Source organism: Antedon mediterranea, chromosome 3 (genome assembly GCF_964355755.1).
Source record: "Antedon mediterranea chromosome 3, ecAntMedi1.1, whole genome shotgun sequence".
NCBI lineage: Eukaryota > Metazoa > Echinodermata > Crinoidea > Comatulida > Antedonidae > Antedon > Antedon mediterranea.
The window spans coordinates 27,190,952-27,217,578 of NC_092672.1; the positions used below are offsets into that span (position 1 = coordinate 27,190,952).

A 26,627-nucleotide genomic window follows, 5' to 3' on the forward strand; every position below is an offset into this window, starting at 1 on the left:
GATTCTAGATAATTTAATCTACTGTTTATTCGAGTAACACAGAAGATCAATATAGCCTATGCATCGACATTTGTGGTTTATGGAGGATAGGGTATATTTATGTTATTGTTTTCGGATGTGACGTGAAGCTGTTGGTTCCAGTATTGTGCAATCTGTATGGATTTAGAAAAGCTCTAGTTGTAAAAAAAAACAGAAGAAAATATTTGTTTTATCATAAAATATCATGATAAATAATTAAAGAACTTCTTTGCAGACCATGGATGTTATCTCCTATCGCGCGCCGTAGACGACAAAAAAACATTTGTGTTTGTGAAAAATCGAAAGGAACCCTCTATTATGAATTGGACAATAATTCGATCTTATTTCTAAAAAGTGAATATAAAAGGATATCCATTGACCGTTTAAGTGAAACATTTAACTTATATGATTTGTGATTTTCGCCACAACACAAAGGTTTTTTTTACCTTTTCTGTTTTATTTAGTTTTACTTTTGTTGGATTTTATTTGTTTTTGCGATCGACTAATGCGCATGGTGTACCTATAGAAGGCCTACATTATTATTATCAGCTCCCGTTAGTTAGGCGGCATTTTATATCGAAGTTTACTTTAGATTCACACAGATACACACAATAAAAGCCTATGAAAATAAATTGTATACAATAAGAGCGAGACATTGGACTTCGGAACATGTCTGGTAGTAGTAAAGTAATGCCTGTCTGGTGACCCTCCACTATTCGTAATATTCTACGATTTTCATTTGTGGCTTAATAAACTCATAATAATAATTTTTTTTTACAATAAATTATAATTAGTGTATTAAGCATTTACTTAAGTGAGATATTTCGTTTAGATATCTGATTTTTGTTTAAAGATTTAATCTATTGACAATAATTGCTATATTTCAATTGTTCACTACCAATACGAAAAAAAAAGTCAGATAGGGTCATCACGCAAACGTCTTTCCTAAAAAGATGATGTCCTGATGCGCTTGGTGAAAGTCAGCTAGACCATTATTCTTTGCTAGACGAAGACATGATAGCGCCATCATTTTCCCGAAGCCCAATAACACGACGTTACGTACGTAAACATCATACCACACACCACTCACCACCGGCGGCCGCTACCACAGTCTAGCAGCAGCAAGAAGCAGAATATACCCAGCGAGTTTTCTTACTTTTCACCCTGAAAAATGACTAGTAATGATGAGATTGAAGAAATTTCCAGTATGGTATGTATTTATATTTGATGAAAATCACATGACATATTATATTCCTTTGTATTGTAGCCCTAGCCCTCTAGCCTAGCTAGGTAGGCTAGAGAAGGGCCTAGCTAGCCTCCTAGCCTAAGTAGGCCTAGCTAGGTAGGTGGCTAGGCCTAGTAGTAGGGCTTGAGCCTAGCTATAATAAAGGCTAGCTAGTAGGCCTACAGTAGGCCCTAGCTTACCTTATTATTAGGCTAGTAGGCCTAGTAGGCTATGGCATGCCAGATGCCACTTCTTGGCATGAGCAAGAGAGGGTAGTACTAGGGCCTAGTAGGCCTGACCATTCATTAGCTAGCTAGGAGATAGGGGGAGGGGGGGGCGGACTTTTGCAGACCTGACTTGCCCAGACTACTCTAGGGCTAGGTCTGTTACATAGTTTAATGTACAGTACGTGTCGTAAATTAAACAGATGGTCTGATCAGCTCAGATCGTTTTCATGACACACTAAAAAAGCAAATACAAAACCTTCAAGTTGGAAAATGATTCTGTGTCTATTTTTGCCAACTCATTACAATGCTTTATAAATATGTAATAATTAGAATTTGCAAAGAAAGTGACAGTTTGAAAATATGCTAGCTAAATCATCAATGTGCGGAATGACAATAGGCCTAGGTCAAACTACTGTAATTCATTTTGATTAACATCAGCATTAACATCTTCAAGAACGCTGAGCTGGGCCTTTTTTCAATTTATATTTTAGCTCGACTGCATGTGGCTGACCTTGGTTGTGAAACACTTCATGTCTGCGTTTCAGTAGCATTCTCATTCCCGTTTTATTTATTCTTAAGTTTCACGATTTGAAAGCTCAACACAACTCAATGTAACTCATTGTCGACTGGAAAACGGGCTCTAATTTTAATACAAGTTTATATATTTGTAGGAAAGTGAATACCAGTGGCTATTACAAGAAGAAGTTCACAATGTGTTAAAGGAACTCAAAGAAATGCTTCATGTAAGTTGATTGTCCTCCAGAAGTAGATATTGTTTGTTGTTGCTAACCTGCGTGCAAAATTCGGCCCTGGAAAAAAAAAGAATCACCTTTGTTTTTTAAAGAAATAATAAAATTATGCAGATTAGAGTAGAACATTAAAGTCTGTCAATATTTTTATTCTATTCATTACCATTCTTGATCATGTCATTTGATTGGATTAAAAAAAATATTAGACAGCTTAAAATGGGTATCTTATAGTTACTGTAGTTCTAGAATGAAAACTTTTCTAATTTATTTTTGTTTTTCTAAGAAAAATGTATGTCTGTCTAGTGTTATTGTCGATCGTCATCGTCCTAGCGTGTTGCAACCTAAAAGGGTCACGACATGTGTAAGTGCAGCAGCATGTGTGTGATACTCATCTTGGAAGACTACGTTCTTTAAAGTGAACACAAGTGTTTTGTATATACTTAATTTAAATAATTATAATGATTATTATTGATTATAATAGCATTATTCAAATTATTATTTATTTATATAGGAATGTGGAAAAAGATTTAGGACACAAGCAACAGGTAAAATTTAGAATCAATTTATTTTCTTTGAAAAGATTCTGTACATGGCATACAGTGTACACTGAAAAACAAACCTATGAATACAATAATTGGCTTTTTTTTGGTGAAAATATCTAGCTATTTGCTATGAGATATGATTCAAGTAATTTGTGTTATAATAAGCAAATAATATTTTTGAAAGTGGTATATCTTAGTCTATAAATCAACATGAACAAATTATTTAAAATGGGTGGGCATCAAACCACATCTCTCTACTGGACAAGATAGTTAGTAATTAACTACTTGTTCCATTTTTAAATTACCCATGAACATTGTAAGATACTAACAAAAATTCCATGTTATTAATGTATTATCTAGCAGATGGTGTCTACTATTAAGTGCTCTGTGAAAGCATTATATTATGCCCAATAGGATAGAACATCCTATATAAACTTAATCTGGTGACTTTTTAGTGTTGCATATAGTATTTAGCCTATTGTATTGTTTGAATAAATTGTTAGTAAATAAGTTACTGTATGCACTTTGTACCTTATGCAACCTTTATTATCACCATTGTGTTATTGATTTAGTTGAAGTACATCCAACCTGAAACCAGATTCCATAAACTGAAATTTTTACCAAAACTAAATTTAATAACATTTTTTCTTACTACTTAAACTATATATATTAGAACTTCTATTTAGTACACACCTTTGGGACCCTTTAGTATTACAAATGTATTGTCCCTTGATCATTTCACAAAAAGTATTCCCTAAAATACAGGTCCCACGGAATTCTATGTATAGATTGCATTCTTTGACCCAATAAATTTAAAGCGTCACCACTTTTTAATAAGGAGCTTTCGATTTGCGAAAACTTAGAAACAATCCAGGTCTGGTCAATCGATGCGTCGTCAACTGCCCTGCCTACACAAAATGAATTGAAGTGTCGGTCATCGCAAATTAATTCTCAAATTAATATTATTGTTTGAGTATGGATAAAGTGTACAGTACATTTACTTGTCAGTGTGTGGTGTTGCGCACATTTATGATTTTGTTTTTTTTGTTTTTACACATTATCATTATTTTGAATAATACCATTGTTATCATTGTTTTTTGTTTTTACTGTGTCTTATTCTTTAGGCCAACCTGCTCGTCCAGATTTTGTTAGTTATGGTATAGTACTCCCTGCTTTTTGCATCAACACTGTATGATCGGGCCTAAACAAAAGTTGTTGCCCAAACAGAGGGACAAACAGGGATTGGTTGGCCATGTTTTTTTTCTTCAGAACTGGTTCATTATAATTTTGGCATTAAAAGCAATTTTAATATTTAAACAAATTTATAGAAATTTTCGTCAAATTTTGAATTGATTGGCTCAAAAAAATAAAAATAATTTTTCACAAAATAATTTAAGTTAGTCGGGCAACAATACTTTCTTTTAGGTCAAATCTATTGAGTGTCCACTTTACAATGATAAACCAACATCATGGGCTATACTTCTAACCTCAGGTGAATCAATGAGTAGTTGGCTTGCCATGGGAGGAACTAATGGCCAATGTCTGTTTATCCAAGTATTAGTTGGCACAAAATAGTCTCTCACTGCAGGGCTGCAAATTAACTTTTTTACTTGGTAGCACTATCAAATTTGTATGATGGCTCATAATAATTTTTGGTAGCACCACCAATTTTTTTTGTAGCACCTTTTCATCGACAACAACCCCCTTCCCTCAAACCCCATCCGCGCAGATCCGTTTTTAGTTTAGTTGGGGGGGGGGGGGGTATAAAAATAAAATCCCCCCCCCCCCCCAGCGCGGGATTTTTAAGTAATTATAGGTTGTTTCAATCGATTTCTGAGCACATAAATTGGGTTATGCACATTTTAGGCACTGGTCCTGATGCGCCACTTATATTCGCGCAAGATTTATTCTTTTTACGGTACGGAAAGAAATTACTGCTTTGTATATACGCGTAACCTTTCGTAGCCTACGCGTAAATAGACCGTAGGTCATTGTTCTCTAAACGTATCCTGCAATTTACAAAGTATTGTTCGTTGCCTACGATGTATTGTTTATGATAATATCTACGCGTCGATACACCAATGTCATCGCCTTTAGGAGCATGAACAATGGAAACAAACATGTATTTGTTGGCTAATTAAAATCCTAGTAGAAGACGTTAATTTTTGTAGCCGCCCTACACATCGGTTGTCCTAATTTGGCAGGACATCCGCCGACGAGACGACATCGGGCCCGAGGCCCTCAACTCACGCAGAGAGAGTTTCGGCGGCCTACATGATTCAATCCGGCCATTCAATCCTACCTTGGTTTAGCGAATTATAAAAACAACAACACCTTGGCTAGGACGCAAACAAAATATATGCAAAATAAATATATATTCCATGTTAAGATTTAACAGGCCTTTGTAAATTATTATTACGATAAAAGGCCCGACCAGAATTTGGAGGGAAAAAACGTGCGAATCGTGGGAACAGTTTATAGAGCTGTATTACGTTTCATGTGACGCAAAATTCAGGTACAAGTACTCTGTTTTGTAGCCACGTGGTAAAACAGACTATCGCGTTTCATTTCATGACATGTGACCAAAAAACTAGGTCTGTATTAATTACGGTCTTCTGTCGGCAGTCTTTTTGAGCGACCGATTGAACGTTTTGATACTATATTTAGAATGAATTGTTTACGATCTTTTTGTTTGCATGTTTTTGGATCGACTGGACGTTCGCTATATTATTTTTATTAGTTGGCATAGTTCATTGTGTTGGATCGTGTCTCGTATACGTTTACATTGTAGGAAATTTATATTCACCGTTGTTGAGAGTAAAAAAACACACACGAATGAAAGATTTTCGAATAAAAAATATTATATTATATATTTCTTAGTAATGTACAAATTGGTCCTCCTCCGCCAGTCAAAATTAACACATTAAATAATAATTTTCACACCTTGTTACTTACTATAGAACATCGTGAGGTTAGGTTACTAACGAAGCCAAACAATGTAACCTACAAAGCCAACAACGTAGCCTGTTTTATCTACGAAGCTACTTCGTAGGAAAAGCTGCGGTATTTTCTCTGATATATAATTTTCGATAATCAGAATCTGGAATAAAGTATTAAATCTACTGATAAACAATACTGCTGTTTAATCTATATTATAATGAATAGATATTATTATATATATCATTAATTACATTATTTAGTAATCATGATATAACCATTATACTGCCTAAAAAATGCTGATGGCTGCGCGGCGACAATCCTTAGTATCTGCCGCGCCCGCCCTGGCTAACTTCTGTGTACGGCGGTACAATTGTTTTTTTATATTCCTTCTTTAAAACGTAGGTGATTTTCCACGAGGTTTGTGTCGTCCGCGCGTCACACTGTGCTGTGTATTTGGTGTCCTTTTGTGTGATTGGGTAAGGCAGCATACAATAAATGGACGAACTTCCAATCATAACGAGTGTAAAATGTTTAGGGGCTTTGTACGCTTGAATGAACCTGACTCCTTTGCGGCGGCGGTGACTAGTGGAAACTCCTGAGCCTTCCGTAGAGTAGAGAGAGATTAAATTACAACACAGTTAAATAGGGAAAACACACCTGACTTCAATTTGAAACAACTCGCACAAGCAGACGATCTTGTCGCGCTATGCGCGACCTATTCTGTTGCTTTAGTCGCAAACAGAAAAATTAGGTCGCAAATGCGACCAAATACCCCTTAATTTGCAGCCCTGCACTGGTGACATTTCACTTCATTTGTTCATTTCATTTACCTTTTGTTGGTGTGTCTTTTTCGCTTTCTATATTATCCATTGCATGGACTCTTCCATTTTAATTCATCATTAATTTTAAATGCAAAGTAGAAATTGCATCCTTTTTATAAATATTGTTTGGTTTAATTTAAAAAATGTTTATGATTATATAAGACATTATGTCTGCTAAGAGCTCAACTCTATGGTATCACACTGTGAAAGGTAGTCAATGCAAACGATCTACCATATGCATTTCAGTGTGAAAGGTAGTCAAGTCAAGCAATTCATATACACAATGTGATAGTCAGGACAAGCCCTGATACCTTTACACTGTCTGAAAGGTAGCTAAGACAGTGTGAAGTACTGTAAACTAAGACAAATTTAATTTAGCAGTGTGAAAGGTACTATAGACTGATCATCAAGCCCTTTATAAAATTACACAGTGTGAAAGGTAGTCTAAACAAATGTTGCACAATGTAAAAAGTAGTCAAGTCAAGTGAAGTATCATTTATTGTCATTTATTTGAAGAAAAAAACATAGAAATTCTGTTGGCGGAGCACAATATCCAACGGACACAACACACACATACTCAGAACAAAAACATTACAAAAAGTGTCTACATGATGTATTGTCCCTCAAAAACATGAAAAATGATGATTAATTAAATCGGACTTTGAATATGTTATTTTGTATTTTTAATCAAGTTAATCACTTCAATAGAAAAAAAAAATGAAAAAAATCATTGTTTCACTTATAAAATGACAAAATAAATGGTAAAATTCAACCAAGCAGCCAATTTGACCATTTTTGCTTTAAATTACATTTTTTTCAGGTAAATACATTTTTTTTCGATCCAATTTTTTGTCAAAGTGTTTAACTATTATGTTACATTAAAATGGAATATTAAAAAAAAATTGTTTTTTAAATTATTTTTTCAGGGGACAATACATCTTTAAGGCTCTAATAGTCAAATCATTCATAGTATAAATTTACTCCAAATGTTGGGGTGATTTATTAAAGTTGTTAGAAATACAAATAATAAATGTAGGCCTACTAAAGACTGGCTGTACACTTATTACATTAGTTATAAAAGGCACTGGAGACATACTGTACATGCATACAGTAGGCCTAGTTTGAAATTCATTCATAATACGCTGTGTGAAAGGTAGTCAAACCATTCATACATTACGCAGTTCAATAAAAGGTACTGGCTTCCATACATTACAATCATCATTACATACAGCAGTGCTGAATACAGAGTAGATCCAAATCAATGCTTATTGGTCCCATGTGAATACTATATGCTGCAATATCACTTTTAGATAACGAGAAACACAACTGAAGCCAGAATCTCTATCCAAAATGCATTTTGAAAATGTTGAAAACACCAGACATTTGAGTACGTGTCCAGTAAAAACTACTGTAACTGTTTAATTTATGTATTAACATTAAAAGAATATATATTATATTATTATTATTATTATATTATTATATATTTATTATTTTTATTAATCTATATTTTAAAATGAATATTAAATGAAAATTATAATATAGTATGGGCTTTCTCCCTCCCCAACCAGTTTGGTTGTTCATTTTCATTTCAATTTAAAATAAATTTAAAAACAGTGAAATCTTCTTTAATAATAATATAACACAAACTAAAGTCTTGAGTACTAAAAGGTACCACATTTTAATAAAGGCAAATATTGCATGTGAACACCATGCACACATTGGTTGAGTCACAATTTATCATGTGATTCTGAATTTTACAAATCCATCTATTATAAACATTTACAATGCTATTGTCCATTTTTATTTACCATATAAATGCTAAGAGGTCAAAGTTGACAACAATATATTATTATGATAAAATAGATATTTCTCTTTCTGTTATTTTGACTGAAAATTGGTGTTATTATAGTTTATAGTTGCTTGTGGATTGCCAATTTAAATGTTAAGTTACGGTTTAAATTGTAATACATGATTTCAGAAAAATACAGGCATTCTCTCCCTTTTAAGGGTAAGCGTAGACTTCTGGACTATTCTCTTATTTTTTTATTGTCTGTATTAATCTAAATATGAGGGTTTCAATTTTAATTTAAGACCAAAAAAATAAAAATGATAATGGTATTCACTTTGATAGGAGATTTGGTTTTTAAATTAATAATAGATGATGTTTCCCTTAGCCTAGGCCTAAGTGTGATTGGTAAAATGGTCACAGACCAATAGGCCTACTATTGAACACCATGCATGACCGTAGCTGGCATGAGGCACTTTCTGAAATCTTCAATTTTCACTACCCACCTCAATTTCGCAGCAGAGATTGTCATATTTTATATTAATAATTATATTTAAAGCATCTTATTTACCTCGTCTGTTTTTAACCTCTCTCTACAGCCATGCATACTGTAGCCTAACTGCCAGGACCATTCTTTTATTCATTCATTAATTTAAAAAAGGATTGTTTTTGTAATCTTATGAAATTAAAATTATAGTTTTGATTTAATTTCAGACTGTTGGACTATAAAAATTCTTACATATACAGTATATACAATAACAAAGTATTTATCAGTGAGAGATTATCTAAATGGTAATAATATAAAAATTTCATATCTAATCCAATCTCTATGTAATATTAATATGTTTAACCAGTGGTATAACGGCTGAGCGCTCACTGGATAAACCCAAGGTCCCAGACTATGAGCAGCCCCAGGGCATAAGCAGCCCCAGGGCATAAGCAGCCCCAATACAACTAACTGTATCCAATGTTGGTTCCATTTGGGTGCTAAACAGGGGCCTTTGCCCCCTGTGTTACGCGACTGTATTTTATAAGTGTTGCAGCATTATATAAAAATAACACTGACTAAAATTCCATTTTCTTATTTTAAGTTAATATTTGATACAGAATACAGAACACAGTACAGTACCAAAGAGTAAACTAATGTAATTTAAAAAATCCAACCTTAAAATGCTTGTAGGCTTATGAGAGTAAACCTCTGATACAGAAATAAACACTATTATTTTCTTTATTTAATGCTATAGTATCATATAGGCAATTTTATATCAGCAATATATTGCAGAAACATTTTCGTTTCATATCAAAATCATACTACTTTTTACAACCAAATGTTACTGCAATTTAATATTTAGAATAGTTTTATTTTTTATGCATGCATATGGTATTTTATTGATTGCCGTAATTATTTTTCCATTGAACTAACTTTGGATATATTTTCATAGCCAAAAACAATATTATTATTATATAAAGCTGTTCAATATGATATAATTTTAGCAATTTTTAAGTATCATTTATATTTTACTGTATTAAATGCTACATTAAAGAAACTAAATCGAATAGCAATATTTTTTTTTCTTTTTATTTTTCATGTTCTGAAGTTACTACATTTAAAAAAAAAATTTTTGTTTCGATGTGTAGATTTCAACAAAATGTTTGTAATAACCCCCAGAAAAGCTTGCTTAATATTTTAATATCATAAACTGGTAATAGATAGTAACCAAAATGTTCTTTAGTTTACTGCAGTAACTGCAGTTGAATAGTTTTAAAATAGTCCATATTATTTAGAACAACAAAATTATAAGTACTCATAGAGGGTGTAATTGATTAACAATGTTATGTTACAATCTGCTTGATTGGATTGGCCGACGTGTAAAGAGACACGTTATTGATTTGACATTATCACTAACCCATTTGTGAACGACGTCACAAATCAATATTTTAAATTCTTAACTTGAGATCTAAGTGAAAACAAAGGATCGTAAAAAGAGTTTATTGAAAATATGCCCTGCCATTAAACTTAACAAACTGAACATTTAATTTTATTATTCATTGTCCTTTGATTTAGAAACACTGTAATAAAATAGACAAAATCATGTGAGATTGAGAAATATCTATGCTGTCTTGTTTGTGTCCTTAAGCAGTGGTTATGGTTGTCTCCTTTCAGTCACAATGTGTTATTTTTGCGTTGTAGCTATAAGTTGCATAATAATAATAAAAACGTAGCGATAACCAGTTGAATGGCACTAAGCCTCATATGAGTGTGTTTTTAACCGCTATTTTTATGCTGCCATTTAACCGGTTCTTTATAAACTGTGTCCTGTTTGTTTCTGCTGCCTAGAAAATAAGGTTAATTTATTCACAGGGTTATGAATCGATTATTATTAGTGGAATAATCTTCTTATACATACGCACAAATTATGAAACAAATATTCTAGTTGAATTAACTATTTTATTACTTCTTCAAATCTCCTGTAAATTTTATTTTATTTTTTTTTTTCATTTCCAAAGGCAAACAAAAAAGAATCTCAAAACAACTTAAATAATAAAAATGGTTAAGCAAGCAATAACAATGCAAATTAATTAATAAATAAACTAAAAATGACGCAATATATTGTGAAAGTGTATGCTGTTAAAAAAAAAAAGGCTAATTACTGTAATTGTCCAGATTAATACTTGCATACATTACTTTGAATTACAATTCATAAAGTCAAAATATTTCGCTTCCATTTCTTTTTAAATTCTGATTCCTAATACTCCATTACAACATGGAGAGTTTTTTTTAAACTTTTATTGTCTATTTCTATTTTAAATCTGAACCTCTTGAAAGACCTTTTCCAGAATATGTACAGATTTGTATTGTATAATGTTTTTCTTGGTTTGGTTCAAAGTATTTTATTACCGAAAACCAATTTCCATTAATCAAATTTATATGCCAGCATCAGATACTTATCTTATCAAATATCATCAGGATGTAAATTTGATGATGTAATAGATATCGATGTCATTATTTCCAAAATCAGACTGCTGCTGTGGCTGTCCGAGTTTACTGGAAAATTGATTGTTCAGGTTTAATGGCCTGATGAATGCTGAATTGCATTATAGTCTGAAACTAACATTATTAATTAGGATTCATTCATTTTTTAAACCCTGTCTACACTATTAAACTAGTTTGTGTGATGTGCACATATGGTGTAGTGATATGCCAAATATGGTAGTGATATAACATCATCGTGTCCATATGGGCACATCACATGTTTTTGTCGCATAAAGTTTGATAGTGTCGACAAGGCTTTTGGTTGATTTTGGTCAGTTGTAATGTGAAAACCTCTAAACTGGACAATTACAATTCTAATCTACTCTACCCCACTCCCTAAGCCTACCTGAGACCATGATAAATTATAAAGTAGTTTAACCTTATTCTAAATAAAAATTACTAAAATTACATACATTACAGGTACTGTACCTGTGTTTTATTATTTTAATGATAAAATATTTATTAACTGTCTGAGTACGTTGAAATAAAAGATAAAGGATTAAAAAAAGGAATGACAGTGTTTCAATGGTCAAAGCTCATCCTTTAAAGTTAATTAAGCTTGAGAAATACGCCATGATGGAGTTGAAACGATGTTACTTTTTAAGTGTACTTTTCTAAGTAACGAACAGCCATACAATTAATTTTTTTTTAATGTCTCTATTTTCAATTTTTTTTTTCATAAAATGTCTATTATGTATTGACCTTTTTAAAAAATAAAACACTGCAAATGCACACATATCAATTATTACTCCAATGCACTCTACACACATTGAATATGTTGGTTATAGATTACTAATATTTGATTACACTTCTAGTCTATCTCAGCAATACAAATATCTTAATGCAAATCAATAGGATGGAAAGGAAAACCTACCCGTTTCAAAGATGTGAATAAGAGATGCTCTAACTAAACCACTTGTTAATATACTATACACAGAGAATGATACCAAGTGACTCATTTGGAATACACTATCAACATATAGCTATGATTATCAATAATTTGTGTGTTTAATTATTTACGTTTTTGGTCTCAATTGACTTGCTAAAAGGTTTGCTGATTTAACTACAGTATATTGCTGTCCATGTTATCACAAAAGTAATATAGCTTTACTGTTATTTCTTCTAATTTTCATACATAATTTCATTTCTTATAAATAATTTTTAAAATTTGGTTTTGCACTGTTTTCGGTTGTTTATTTTCTTTCTCATTGTATCTTTGAGGCAACATACTTATTTTCATACATTATTATCATAATGGTTTCATTAAATTATTTTATTTAAATATTTTAAAATTTATTTTATATTGATATATAAATATATAATACTGTAATAACAATAACTCACGACTCTTTAAATTCCAACTCCAACGAGTTACTCAATCTTGATTGCGTATTTAAAAAAATGTACTTTAATTCAATTTATTCAATGCTAATTAAATTTATCTTCACTATTTTTCTTGTAGTAATGTTATATTATTTTATATATTTCATTAACAGTATTTAGAATAATGTCATCATTTTTTAATTAAGCATGATATAATTATAGTATACACCAGCAATCTAAGTTATTGATATAGTAATAAACATGAACACAGCTAAAATATTATAGTACTGTGATGATTGATACAGAGCATTTATAAATACCATTCTGATTAACATTATTTTAGATTGATTACTTTACTACTGTACATATTAAATTAAATTAAAATATGAATTATTTAGCAAAGATATCTGCATCAGAGTGAATACCCCTCTCCCACTCGGAGGTGGTTTTCAATATGCACAGCAGTTATGTTAATATACTGTACCCCATTCCCTCCAACCCTTCTCTGGGGGAACTCAAATGTAGTATTATTTGGCCAAGTGATACAATTTGTTTCTATGGCATTTCCATCCACCAAACCTTTCATATGCAAGTTGAGTCAGAATATACTAAAAACTTTCTCATGATATATTTTATTTATGAGAAAAATAATGCTCATTTTATTTAATTTTTTTTGGTTTTCACAGAAAATAATATTGATGCAATAAAAGCAGAGAAATTTGTTTTACAAAGTGCAAAGTAAGTATACATTTCTGTATAAAAATAAGTCATGGTCTATTCAATTTGATAAACAGTGCATTCACACCTAAAATTGAACACCCTTGGGTTAGTACCCTGATTTTTTTACATGTGTTTTTAGATTGGCTGAACATGATGATAGTTAAACATACTTGAATCCCAAACCAAATTCTATTCTCACAGCAGATACAAGGATACCATAAAACAAAATCTGTCTACAGTATACAAATAATGTTGACAATGGTCCCTCCCATCATTTTCTCAGTACTGTATCTAGATTCCTCCGGTATCATGGGAATATTTGGTAAATATTCCCATGATACTGGGAAAATACTGTACTGTAGTATGTGGAGATACACCGATGAGAATTGTGTACCCTTGCAATTGTATTAGTGTTGATTTTCACTTTTATAAAGAGAATAATTGAATGATTTTGTTTGTAGTGGGTCTGATCAAGTTAGAGGCATTATCACATTACAGGGGGATAGAATAAGTAAGGCAGTAAGTATCAAATCAGTATACTGATAATACTATCAACCTTGTGATCTGTAGAGAGCTTTTGATTTAAGACGACCAAACTAAGTAATGTTAATTCATTGTGCACATGCTGGGATAGTCGTGTATCCTCAATCGTCACCTTGACACAAGTTTGATGGTAACTATGTATGGGCGTCAACCGACGTAAAACAACACCGATCGACCTGATCTAAGTCATTCCGTGCAAATCAAAGCTCCCTATTGTCGTAATCTTGGCCTACATCATAATTGTCATTGTTCTACAGTAGAATTAGACTCTGTCACGTTAATCATCATACTTACATCATTGTCTTCATCTGAAATTGTTACTGAGTGAAAATGGCCAAGGGGTTAAGGCAGGGCACAGTTTACTGTACCTAAAGAGTGAGCCAACAATATTGGCATGGGTTCGAGCCCTGCTTGCTCCTAGTTCTGGTGGTGGAACAAGTCTTCTAGGATACAAACTATGAACCGTAGGTCCAGTGTACTTAGTTTGCCTTTGTTCATACATAGTTTAAAGAACCCAGTTCATCATTCTAGACAAGTAAAGCTTACCCCAGTCAGAGGGTTTACCACCTATCTGATAGACAGAATTAGCTATTGATAATTAATACTTGGCCATGTGCTTAAAAACATAAAATAAAAAATAAATACAAAATTAATTTGGTAAACTTGAGTGTAATTTTTAGTGAGATGAGTGAATAAAAAAAAGTAAATATTATCATCATCCATCCATTACAATTTATTCATAACTTTTGTTTAAAAAAATATTTCTTGTAGGATTTAACATTAAGATTACATAGGAACGCTGGTTCAGTTTTAAAAACATCTATACGAGAAGATATACCATGGAGGTTACAACAGGTAAAATTAACGGCAATATAAGATTTACATTTTATTACACACTAATGTACACATCATTTATGGGCCATATTAAAATCATAATACTGTAATTACTAAAACTATATTTGATTTACTATTTCTAAATCTGTATGCAATTATTATGGACACACTGTTTACTGCATTGACTGACTGCCTCATTAACTTCTGCATTGAAACAAATTAAAATCATAAGTGATTTGATTTGTTTATTCAATATTCATATTCAATAAATGTTCTCCACACATATATTAAAAATACATAAAATAATACAGTAATTATATAAACACTTGTGATAATAACTAATAAAAAACATTGTATGTGTTGAAGGAAACTTATATAGTTTACTCATTTTCTTCTCCTTCATTTGGACACAATTGAGTAAAAAGTGCGATTTATAAAGTACTACTCCTCCCTTATTCGTTGTAGTATTGAGCTGAGATTTGGCATGAATATACTACAGGGACATGTCTTCAAAGCTATTTTAATTTCAAACCGGATACAGCCATATGACGTCTCGAAGATGGTACCGTATAGCTGCAGTATTTGGTAGCGACTCATTGATGTGTATGTGACGTTACATCCCGTCTTATGACGTAATTACAGCTTCTTTTGCTGTATCCTGAGTATCGCACATTCGTGCTTGTTTAAGGCTTGCCCAACACAAGATGTTTTTCTTCATCTTTCCTGACCTCTGACCTTACAGTATATCATTATTTAGTCTGTAATGTTATGAAACAAAATGAAAACAAGTCACCAGCCGCTGCTCAAATGAAATGTTATTGCAGCATCTGTTTACCTTATTTGTGTATGTATTATTTTTAAATTATTGATTAAGACTGATTTAGTAGATTTTGTTTTTATTTGTGCAGGTGCAAGACGCCGGTAACCATTTACAAACAGCAGTAGAGCAAGTTTCCATAAAAGATATAGATTATGAATTTCAATCAGGTGAAGAAGTCTCACAGGTACAAAAAGATCAATGTTAACAATACAAAAGGCTTCATTTAAATCTACATTATTCTTTCAATAAAAGATGCACATATCCCCCAAAAGGTATATTCATGTTTTCATAGACGGTGGTAATAGGGACTTTACGAAACACGACGGGAAGCCATAGGACGGTGCTCATGAATAATTTATGCATGAGATTTAACAGTGGGCGGAGATTAGCGTGAAATTCTGTCGTCTTAACTTTTTGAGAACGATAAGAAGTAATGTATATATAACCTTAAATATACAGTTCAAATTACACTTAAATGTGGAATTTTCAAATCTCTAAATCATATTTGACATCCTATTTTAATTGTTTAATGAAATAACATTTGTATTGGCTGTGTTAAAAGCGGCGTTTAAATGCGAGGCCCTAGCTAGGAAGGCTTGACCTATGCTGTATCACCAGAGCCTAGCAATTCAAAAGGGCTATGTTGACTGTATATGATTTATTTGATTTCATGGGTTTAACTTTTCAGCTGATTGAGATCATTTTTTTTATCCTTTACAATTTCCCTCCGTGTAAATGTTGTTGATTAATAGAAATTTCGCCCTAACGCATGAAGAGACGGATGCTAGTCAAGTCGCCCCATCGCAAAGTCGCCCCATACAAGTCGCCCCATACACAGTCGCCCCATCGCAAAGTCGCCCCAAAACAAAGTCGCCCTGACACAGTCGCCCCATTGCAAAGTCGCCCCATCGCAAAGTCGCCCCAACGCAAAGTCGCCCCATCGCAAAGTCGCCCCAACACAAAGTCGCCCCATCGCAAAGTCGCCCCAAACGTTAAAAAATAGTTTAAAAGTGCGTAAAATGTCGCAATGATACACAAAATAACACGGAACGTGTAGGCATAAAAGGGGAAGCCCCTCCATTTAGTCTCAGGTACGTCACTCGATCGGCACGCTCCCCAATCATCAGAGAGGAAGCCCCCAACTAATCACTCCGCGGTCGCTCTAACGTGCTAGCTTTCACCAGAGGGAAACCCCCGTAATTACTCCGCCGTTGTCGCACTACAACGCACCATCTGAAGATGGGGAAACCCCGTCGGAGTTTTACGATGATATCAGTCGCGTTCGAAATCGGTGGCGTTTAATTTTGGTCGCGATAAAATGATGTTATACGATCTAGATTATTTTTACTTTGGTCGATGAATATTTATTATTATTAGGCCTATATTAATAATTGATTTTTGTTTTTATTTTACACTGAGGTCTCTGATGAGAGAAAGATGTGTGCCTTAAAAATGACAATTTGTAAACATAGTTTAAGATTATACTAAGCCTATTATTCAGCATAATGTCATTTAACAGTACATAAATTTAAATGTGAAATATTTTATAGGGAACGTAGGCTACGTCTGTGTCTTTTATTTTTTATATGCAACAAATTAGGTAAAACAATTTATTTATAAACATTCAGTTTACTATTATATACATAGTATTACAATGAACATTGATTATAAGCCTGGAAATGCAATCCCATCATTATATCCATTATAAAATTGCATCATATCGCCACTATATTATGTCGTAAATGATGACGTGCATGTGTGTATTCGTCGTACGTCCGTGTACGTATTATTCCGTGCCTCTTCACTGTCTTGTTTATTAAAATTAAATAAACACTCGATATGAGGATATTTATTAGGCATGATAATTAGAATGTTCTATAACCAAAAGGGTTGAAAAGAATTTCTTCAGTAAAATGATCATTCTGCTGTTGAATAAAAAGCGACTCGCAATCTGAAACATTCTCTGAAACCAATCGGAGCTGCTCTTTCTGGTATCTGTTTCCTTCTCACAGCTGCTACGTCTTTCTGCTGCCCGTCGGGGATTCCCCTTTTTAAAAAACACGCACACGATAATCATACTGTACGATGGTTTTTCCATGGTCAAAATGTAGCGTTTTAATTTTACTAAAATACCTGCATGTGTAAAACGATCATATCGGCGTAGAAATCCCCTTTTTTTTATTTCTTCATTTTGAAAAGTCATAATTAAAATTAAATAACTATAGACACATAACTTGTCAATAAATGCAAAATGATCAATAAGTAGCCTATATAACATTTATTGTCTTACAACGCTGTTATTGTTTTAACTACTGTAAATATACGAAGGCCTACTATTTATACACTTATTATATTATCCTAAAAAATGAGCTGGTATCCACGCGTAGGTTGAAGAAAGATTCGTAATTGTGGCTCTGGTAACTAATTTTAAAATCATATTAAATTAACATTTTCGAAACTATAAATCAGGGATAATCTTTTCGAAATCTTTTTAGAACTTTCAAACAAGGGACTATTTTTTAATGATTTTTAAAAAGCACATCACTCCATTATAACCTGTAAAATAAAAATTAAAACACAAATTATGTATATAATAGGGTAAACATTATAATGTATACGACATTTAGCGCGACCAAAGTAACAACGCAATCGATATCAAACGCAACCGCTATATGATTAAAACAGCGTACTACTACTAGCGGCGGTACTTCCGAAATAAAACCGTGGGCGACTTTGCGATGGGGCGACTTTGCGTTGGGGCGACTTTGCGATGGGGCGACTTTGCGTTGGGGCGACTTTGCGATGGGGCGACTTTGTAATGGGGCGACTGTGCCGGGGCGACTTTGTTTTGGGGCGACTTTGCGATGGGGCGACTTTGTATTGGGCGACTTTGTATGGGGCGACTTTGCGATGGGGCGACTTGACTGGATCCCGAAGAGACACCCTAGTACGCTCTAGCGTCCTCCCTCTAACCGTCATGTTTCGTAAAGTCCCTATTATGAGGAAAATTTTGATTCGCAACAACCTATATATTAGGATATTATAGGTTTACGTTGCTTTTATCAATGCCATATGATTATGGCTGATTTATTTACCTTCATAGCATTACTACTGAAACTGTTACTTAAATGCTGTGGTAAACTGGTGTTTCCACAGAACCATGTTGAGGTTTACAGTATAAAGAGTTGGAAGAAAAGTTCTAATCTTGTTGGCTTTTTTTACTTTTGCAAATTTCTGGTATTTATTTTGTTAAAAGTATTTATTTTAAAAGTTTTTCATACAAGTACAGTATTATAATATATATATTTTTGATTCAAATCTTCAATAGAATTTTCCTTTAAAAATGTATTGTTCCCCCTGAAAGGGGTTGGATAGCCGAGTGGTTAGGACACTTGACTGTCGTACAGATAGACCCGGGTTCAATGCCCGACAACTCCCAGTTCACTCAGCTGTAAAATGAGTACCTGGTTGAAAATACTAGGGAGAAAAAAGGCGGCGTGGAAAGGAACTGGCCACCCTACCACATAATGCCGAGGCTTAGTACAATGAGCTCCTAACAGCTCATTCCCCTACGTTCAGAGAACACGGGACTCACTTCCCTCCTCCTCCCCCTGAAAAAATAATTCTTAACATATTTTTTTTTGAGTATTCCATTTTAGTGTAACATGATAGTTATCCACTTTGACCAAAAATTGGGTTAAAAAAAATGTATTTACCTGAAAAAAATGTAATTTAAAGCAAAAAATGGCTGCCAGCCAATGGATTTTTGGTTGAATTTAACCATTAATTTTGTCATTTTATATGTGAAAAATAACATATTCAAAGTCTGAATTTAATTAATCTTAATTTTTCATGTTTTTGGGGGACAATACATCTTTAAAGAATGTTTTTCGCTTTTCTTTTCAGCTAATGGATGAGGTTATGTGTAGTTTACATCATGGTCGACAGTGTCTACTAAACCCATCCAAAGAATCACTTCCAGATATCTATCGCAATAAATCTACCGTAAGTAAGCATTTTGAAATGGTTAGTGTGATTGAAGCAAAGCAGCTTATTTCTCTGCTTATTGTTGGGAAAAGATCTTCTTGGCAAATTTCCCATCTAACACAGATGACACACTATAAATACATCTGTTACATTTTTGTATATTCTTGGATTGCAATTATCAAATACATTTTATGTTTCGTAAGCACTTTGACAGGCTAATGCTTCGCAGACAATTTCTCTGGATTTAGCAAAAAATAAATATGCATTAACAGCAAGAGAATAATGTTGACATGGTCCTTTTACTCTATATCAAGTTATCTCTGATACCTACGTAGCTAGCAGTTTACGATTCCTGTGTGCAATATCTCTGTCTCTCTGTAACTGATTGATTGAATTTTGATGGTTTGTCATTAAGGAAATTTGGTGTTATATAGTTTTATTTTTTGAATTGCAGAAAATGAGACTGATATTTTTCCTAAGTAATAATTATGATTTTTTTTTAGTGCAATGAATGTGTTCTTTATTTTTATGTTTTTTATTTTGTGGAATTGTCTTTAGAAACACTATGTGTATAATTTCATATTAGGAAAACCATGCGAGGCATTCCATATTAATTGGCAGTTACAAAGCCATTAAACAATTACTATATAAGAAACCATGTGAAAAGGCTTTACTGCAGTTACTGCAGTAAAGTACATTTTGTTTGCTATTTAACATGTTATACCTAAATAAATTCTGAGCTTAAATCTACCTAGAACTGAAAGCACTTCAATTTCAGCAGATGTACTGCTGAAACTTGAGATAGGTAGGTTGGAGGTACGTTTACGTTATAAAAAGGTTTGGAGTTCGACAGAAGTAGTATCGAACCAAGAACTCCATAATTACAAGGCCAGTAAACTACCAAGCTCCAGAACCATCTAAACTTGTTTGTTCTCATTGCAGCATTTGTTAAATCCTCCTCTTCCACCTGAAGCAATGTTAAACTTTTTTATTCATTGTAATAAATTAGTAATGATTGCTTACTATATACACCAGATTCCAGCTTCGAAGTCAGCTCATCATGTAAGTATCTGTCATTAATCTCCCTTAATCCCTTCTAATCCAATTGTATAATGTTTTAATCCCAGAAAATTATCATCTTTAGTATACTTAATTATAACTGTTGCCTAATATAAAGTTACATCAAATTGAAGCTACACCATTTGCTTGTGTAAGTTTCTGAGCTGTTAATCATTCTGAATCCCTTCTGATCCCTTCTAATCCAAGTTAAGTTTGGATCATGTTAAACTTCTTTAATCCTAAAAATCATTTACATCCACATTATTATCATTGTTTCTTAATCATAATTGTTTCCTACATATATACCCCAGATTCAAGCTAAAAATTTGCTTATGTAATTATCAGAGGCTGAGCTATCATTTAAAGGACAACTTGACCGAGGAACATATTTTAACAACGTATTAGGATGTACATATGATTTCAGAACAATCGCGAGATTAAGGATATCTCCACACGATCGCTGTACAGCCCTTGCCGTCAATTGCGTGCAGCGATATCCTTTATCTCGCGATTGTTCTGAAATCATATACATCCCTAATATGTTGTTAAAATATTGTCCTCGGTCAAGTTTTCCTTTAATCTTCTTTAGTCTCCTTTAATCTGATCTGAATGTACATTTGTGGATCTGGATTCAAATCTAATCTGTTAGGACACATGAACATCATCACAGTGTTTACTACCTAAAGCATCAATGTGTTTCTCCTTTTTAACACTAAACATAATAATAGAATTATTCAAGATTCTAGGAGTAGTAATGGTCATCACAGGTGTTGTCATTGTCATTGTCAACAGCATCATTCAATATAAATTTTATGTCTGGATAATACAATTGAATATACTCATAACCTGTTCTACCATGCTGAATCAGATATAAGCCCACCGTTGGGTATAAGCCCACCCTCAGTTAAAAACCCACCATTGGGTATAAGCACATCCTCAGATATAAGCCTATTACCAAAATGTGATTCCTTTTATGTTAGCCTAACTCCAAATCTGATCCAATTTTATTTTTCTAAGGAAATAGGTCTACCCAACATTTTTTTTCCCTTTCATTGTTTTTTACATTTATTTTATTTTCATGTATCACAATTGAATTGCTTGTTTTATATGTTTAATGTTTTTTATCCATGATTCAGTTTTGTACTGTGTCCTTCCTTTGTTCATTATTTGTCATTCTTTTCATTCCATTACCCAGAGAAGAGTGAATATAGAGAATCAGCAATCGTCTTTAAGGATGATGCCTTTAATGGCATCAACCATTGGTCAGGATGCATATTGGCATTCCAGTATACAGGTATGGGTAATACTTGGATCATAGAGTTCAGTATATAAAATCTAGAGTGAGCAAAAACGTCAATTTCAGAGCTTGCTTTAAGTTTTTAATTGTGCCAACAAGTACTAATAGGTATTAAGCATACCAAAACGATAAAAGTTTGCAAGTTTTAACCAATTTGTGTAAAAGCTTTATGCATCCACAATTGGTTCTATCATTGACAAATTTCAACAAGAGCTATGCATTTAATCAATTTTGTTGGGGGCTATACATTGTAGACACAAGCTGCATCAGCGCTACACATTGGCAAATTTGCATAAGATGCATTGACAAAAGCGGACAAATTTTGTGGAATGTGTTAAGTTGCGACAAAGTATGCATTGTGACAAAGCAACTTGAATATGTGACGTAATAAAAAGGTGTTCACTCCAGTATATGGTCTGCATGCAGGAAACCAACAAAAAACAAGATGACACTATTTTTTTGTACCCTCTAGATTTTAGATATATTAACTTTTTGCTTTAGGTGTACTCATCCATAATGAAAAAATAATTATTTTACCTAAATATCAAATTCTTTTTATTCACAAACTACAAAACAGCACTTTTTTTCTGAAATACTAATGTTGCTAAAAAAGAAAGTCCTACTACACTATGTTGCACTTTGATTTCTTTATTCTCATGCTATACTAAAGATAAGCAAAATTGTCATTTAACAATAAGACATTTTTCTGTTTTTTATTCATTATTTGTATTAGCATCACTATAGAGAAAATTTTAATGTTTTAACAAAATAGATTAATTTTCTAAATTGAATATTTCTTGATTAAATCAGTACTTGACATTAACTAACTGAATAACTATGCTTATCACCAAAAAATATTAGATTTTATAATTACTTGCACTGATGAAGGGCTAGTATTGCCCGAAAACTCTGCTAATTGTTCTGGCTGTTTTACTTTATCGTTGATTTCAAGCTTATTTTATTTTGTATCTCCATTGAGGTCCAGCATTGTAATTTTTCAGTAATTTGCCTTTAGACTTAATAATCATACTAATAGTGGTGATGGTGCAGGTTACTGCTGCTCAGAGCTTTAGATGCATGTTCTTTCCTCTTTTCTTTTTATTTAATTAATTTGGGCCTGGGTAGTATAACACTAATAACTCTCATAGGCATGCATCTATTTTTAATTAGAAATTGAAAAGAGTTTTAGCGCCTTTATTTTCATAAATAATCATTGGAAACACTTACACATGGTAGCTTAAATAGTGTTTTGACCATATAGAATAAACGGTACCACTAATGTCTGGATAATTGCTTACCTCTACTCCATTGTTCCCAGACCATTTTTTTGTTGTTTCTGTGTCTTCAGTGTTTATAATATTCAAGCTTTTGAAAGGGGCAACATAGTAATGTAAAAATGTGATTAATAAATCAATAAATGAGGCTTGATAGAGCGCATTATGCAAAAAGACCTAATGCGCTTTACATTTAAAAAACAAAAATATACAGAGAAAAATATGCAATTCACGAAGCTATGTATGTTATGTAGTGTTCAACAGTTTTATTTTTCTGTACCATTCCGGTTAGTAGGTTTCTCTGTTACCGAGCTAGCTTTACTCACAGTCTACTCTCCCAAATACTGAACACCTTTGGGCTGGCTTAATATGTCTGGTTTTCCAAAAATTCGGGTGTTTTTAATGGTAAAAATGAATTTTGGACCTTTTGGATCTGACGAAAAGTCTGTTTTTTGAGAGTCCAGTATTCGAAGAGGTGACTGTATTATATTATATTTGAGAAACCCATTCAAATATCTCATATGATACATAAATAATACAATAAATTATATAATAATACATAAAAAAACTAATGATTTTTTTAATGCTTATATCTTATAGAGACCTCAGCCTTTAGGCACACATCACAAGCAAGTCAGTACATTGTAAGTGACATTTCTGTATAAAATAAGTGCTGCAATTAAGATCTCCAACCTGTATACCAATCATTGACCAATTGGCAGTGTTTACACATACAATATTAAAACGCTTCATAACTAAACAAAAATCACTTAACTGCTATTAACAGCAAGAATTTGTAATTAAGTCCGTTTATGTTTCCTTAATGGGTATCAGTAACAGTATTGATTATTGTAAATTTTATATCTTGAAAAAACTAAATAATTTGAATTTAGATAAATAAGTTCTAAGTGGTTAGGTGTTTTTTAAACACAAGTCTAAGTGGTTAGGTGTTTACATTCTAACCATGGAGTAGGCATACTAGTTCAAATCTTGACCCCGATTGTTTATCAAAACACACAACTCTGGCTGGTTGTGCTTACCTTCTAAACCATGTCAAGTCTTTCAAATCTGTACCCCAATCACAGCATATACAACTCTTGGTGCTTAGATGATTCTTCTAAACCATGAAGACCTGGTTCAAATCTTTACCCTGATTGTTTATCACAACACACACAATTCTTGGTTGTTATGTACTTACCTTCTAAACCATGAAGTCCTGGTTCAAATCTTTACCCTGATTGTTTATCACACACACACAATTCTTGGTTGTTATGTACTTACCTTCTAAACCATGAAGACCTGGTTCAAATCTTTACCCTGATTGTTTATCACAACACACACAACTCTTGGTTGTTATGTACTTACCCTCTAAACCATGAAGTCCTGGTTCAAATCTTTACCCTGATTGTTTATCACAACACACACACAACTCTTGGTTGTTATGTACTTACCTTCTAAACCATGAAGTCCTGGTTCAAATCTTTACCCTGATTGTTTATCACAACACACACACAACTCTTGGTTGTTATGTACTTACCCTCTAAACCATGAAGTCCTGGTTCAAATCTTTACCCTGATTGTTTATCACAACACACACACAACTCTTGGTTGTTATGTACTTACCCTCTAAACCATGAAGTCCTGGTTCAAATCTTTACCCTGATTGTTTATCACAACACACACACAATTCTTGATTGTTAGGTACTTACCTTCTAAACCATGAAGTCCTGGTTCAAATCTTTACCCTGATTGTTTATCACAACACACACACAACTCTTTGTTGTTATGTACTTACCTTCTAAACCATGAAGTCCTGGTTCAAATCTTTACCCTGATTGTTTATCACAACACACACACACAACTCTTGGTTGTTATGTACTTACCCTCTAAACCATGAAGTCCTGGTTCAAATCTTTACCCTGATTGTTTATCACAACACACACACAACTCTTGGTTGTTATGTATTTACCCTCTAAACCATGAAGTCCTGGTTCAAATCTTTACCCTGATTGTTTATCACAACACACACACAATTCTTGATTGTTAGGTACTTACCTTCTAAACCATGAAGTCCTGGTTCAAATCTTTACCCTGATTGTTTATTACAAGTATTAATTTTTATTTCCTTCGTGTCAATATTTAAGAAAATGTTCGTAACTGTGTGCAATATAATAGAAGAAATGTAAATATTTTATAAAGTTTTTTCTTTATTCAATTGCTTCTTTTTCTAGTGAAGTTGGTTCAAGTCGATTTGAAGTGACTTCTCAATACTTGGTAGAGAGTGTCGTTCCATGGCTAAGTGAGACGTTGATGTATTTCACAGTTGCCCTGCAAACATGCCAAGAACTTAAGAATAAGGTATGAAGTTTATTGAGTCAGTGACCTATTTATTGGTCTGCTGACCTACTGAATCTGAAACCTCTGACTGATTCAACTACTTAAGCCTTGATCACACTTGATTTAGTTTGGTCAAATTTATTGAGTTGCTGGCTAAATTTGTCAGTTTGATCACTTATTAAATTTCCGACCACTGACTTCCCAGTAGAACTTTTCATAGTCTCTGTAAAACTAACCAATTTGGCTAAAGAGTCCAATTCGAATGTGTGACTGTAGGAGTTCATGACCTTTGCCATGTGGTTCTATCATAGTTTTTCTTACAGTTAAATTTTGGTAAAACTAGCCAAACCACAGAGGGCACTGTACTGTATATATTTTTTAAATACATCCAGGCAAAAATGGTGCTATTAAAAAAATCTTGCGCATCAGCATATATACTGTATTAAACAATGTTCAAATAAACTGATTTTTTTTTCTCTATCCAATATACTGTAGTACAATCAGGGGAAATTACATATTTAGCGAGAGAAGGGAGATCACTAATATCTGGAAATTTTGACAATTATCGGAAGACTTAATAATAATAATATCATGGATTTATATAGCGCCTGATGTTGTGAAACCTCTAAGCACTGCACATTATTACCCCAGTAATTTTAAATCAAACACATATGGAAACATACTCCCATATTGCAGCTAGTAATCAGCACAAAGTTTTGTTTTGACCTTACCAGGTACCCATTTATACACCTGGGTGAAGAGAGGCAACATAAGTAAGGTTACTTGCCTAAGGATACAAGCAATGCGATGAGCGTTAAATTCGATCAGTATTCCAACATCCACACGCCCTTTGTAGATTTTCTTTAGTTTTACTTATATAAATTACTTTGTAGATTGATGTATTTGCACCATACCAAGAAGCTAAGCAAGAACATTGAAGATGTATTCATATTCTTCGTCCCAGCTCTTCCCAGAATTCCTCCAGAAAATCGCCAAAGTATTCATCGTGACCTCACCAAAGTAATTCCCCAAATCTACTCAATATTGTGTATATAGTTTAAGTGCAATGATTTAAACATAGTTTTATTAAT

At 33.0% G+C, this 26,627-nt stretch overlaps 1 protein-coding gene across 2 annotated transcripts; it reads left to right on the top strand.

Moving 5' to 3' along the window:
• Nucleotides 1-1,124: 1,124 nt before the first annotated feature.
• Nucleotides 1,125-26,627, top strand: LOC140043784 (protein rogdi homolog). Of its 2 annotated transcripts, XM_072088259.1 has the most exons (13): nucleotides 1,125-1,228; nucleotides 2,142-2,213; nucleotides 2,731-2,764; nucleotides 13,352-13,403; nucleotides 13,847-13,904; nucleotides 14,700-14,783; nucleotides 15,671-15,766; nucleotides 19,489-19,587; nucleotides 20,512-20,631; nucleotides 21,824-21,922; nucleotides 23,800-23,843; nucleotides 25,431-25,557; nucleotides 26,430-26,627. In XM_072088259.1, exons 1-13 carry the CDS (start codon nucleotides 1,190-1,192, stop codon nucleotides 26,472-26,474), a joined length of 969 nt encoding a protein of 322 aa, XP_071944360.1. In that variant the 5' UTR covers nucleotides 1,125-1,189; the 3' UTR covers nucleotides 26,475-26,627. The 2 variants fall into 2 exon arrangements, with proteins under 2 accessions (XP_071944360.1, XP_071944361.1); XM_072088260.1 differs by lacking the exon at nucleotides 21,824-21,922.

Excerpts from the sequence above, each read along its gene's own strand:
- LOC140043784 (XM_072088259.1), top strand. The coding sequence starts at position 1,190 with ATGACTAGTAATGATGAGATTGAAGAAATTTCCAGTATG. Across the intron at positions 19,588-20,511 it reads TCTATCGCAATAAATCTACC|CATTTGTTAAATCCTCCTCT; the intron begins GTAAGTAAGCAT and ends TTCTCATTGCAG. Across the intron at positions 21,923-23,799 it reads ATTGGCATTCCAGTATACAG|AGACCTCAGCCTTTAGGCAC; the intron begins GTATGGGTAATA and ends TATATCTTATAG.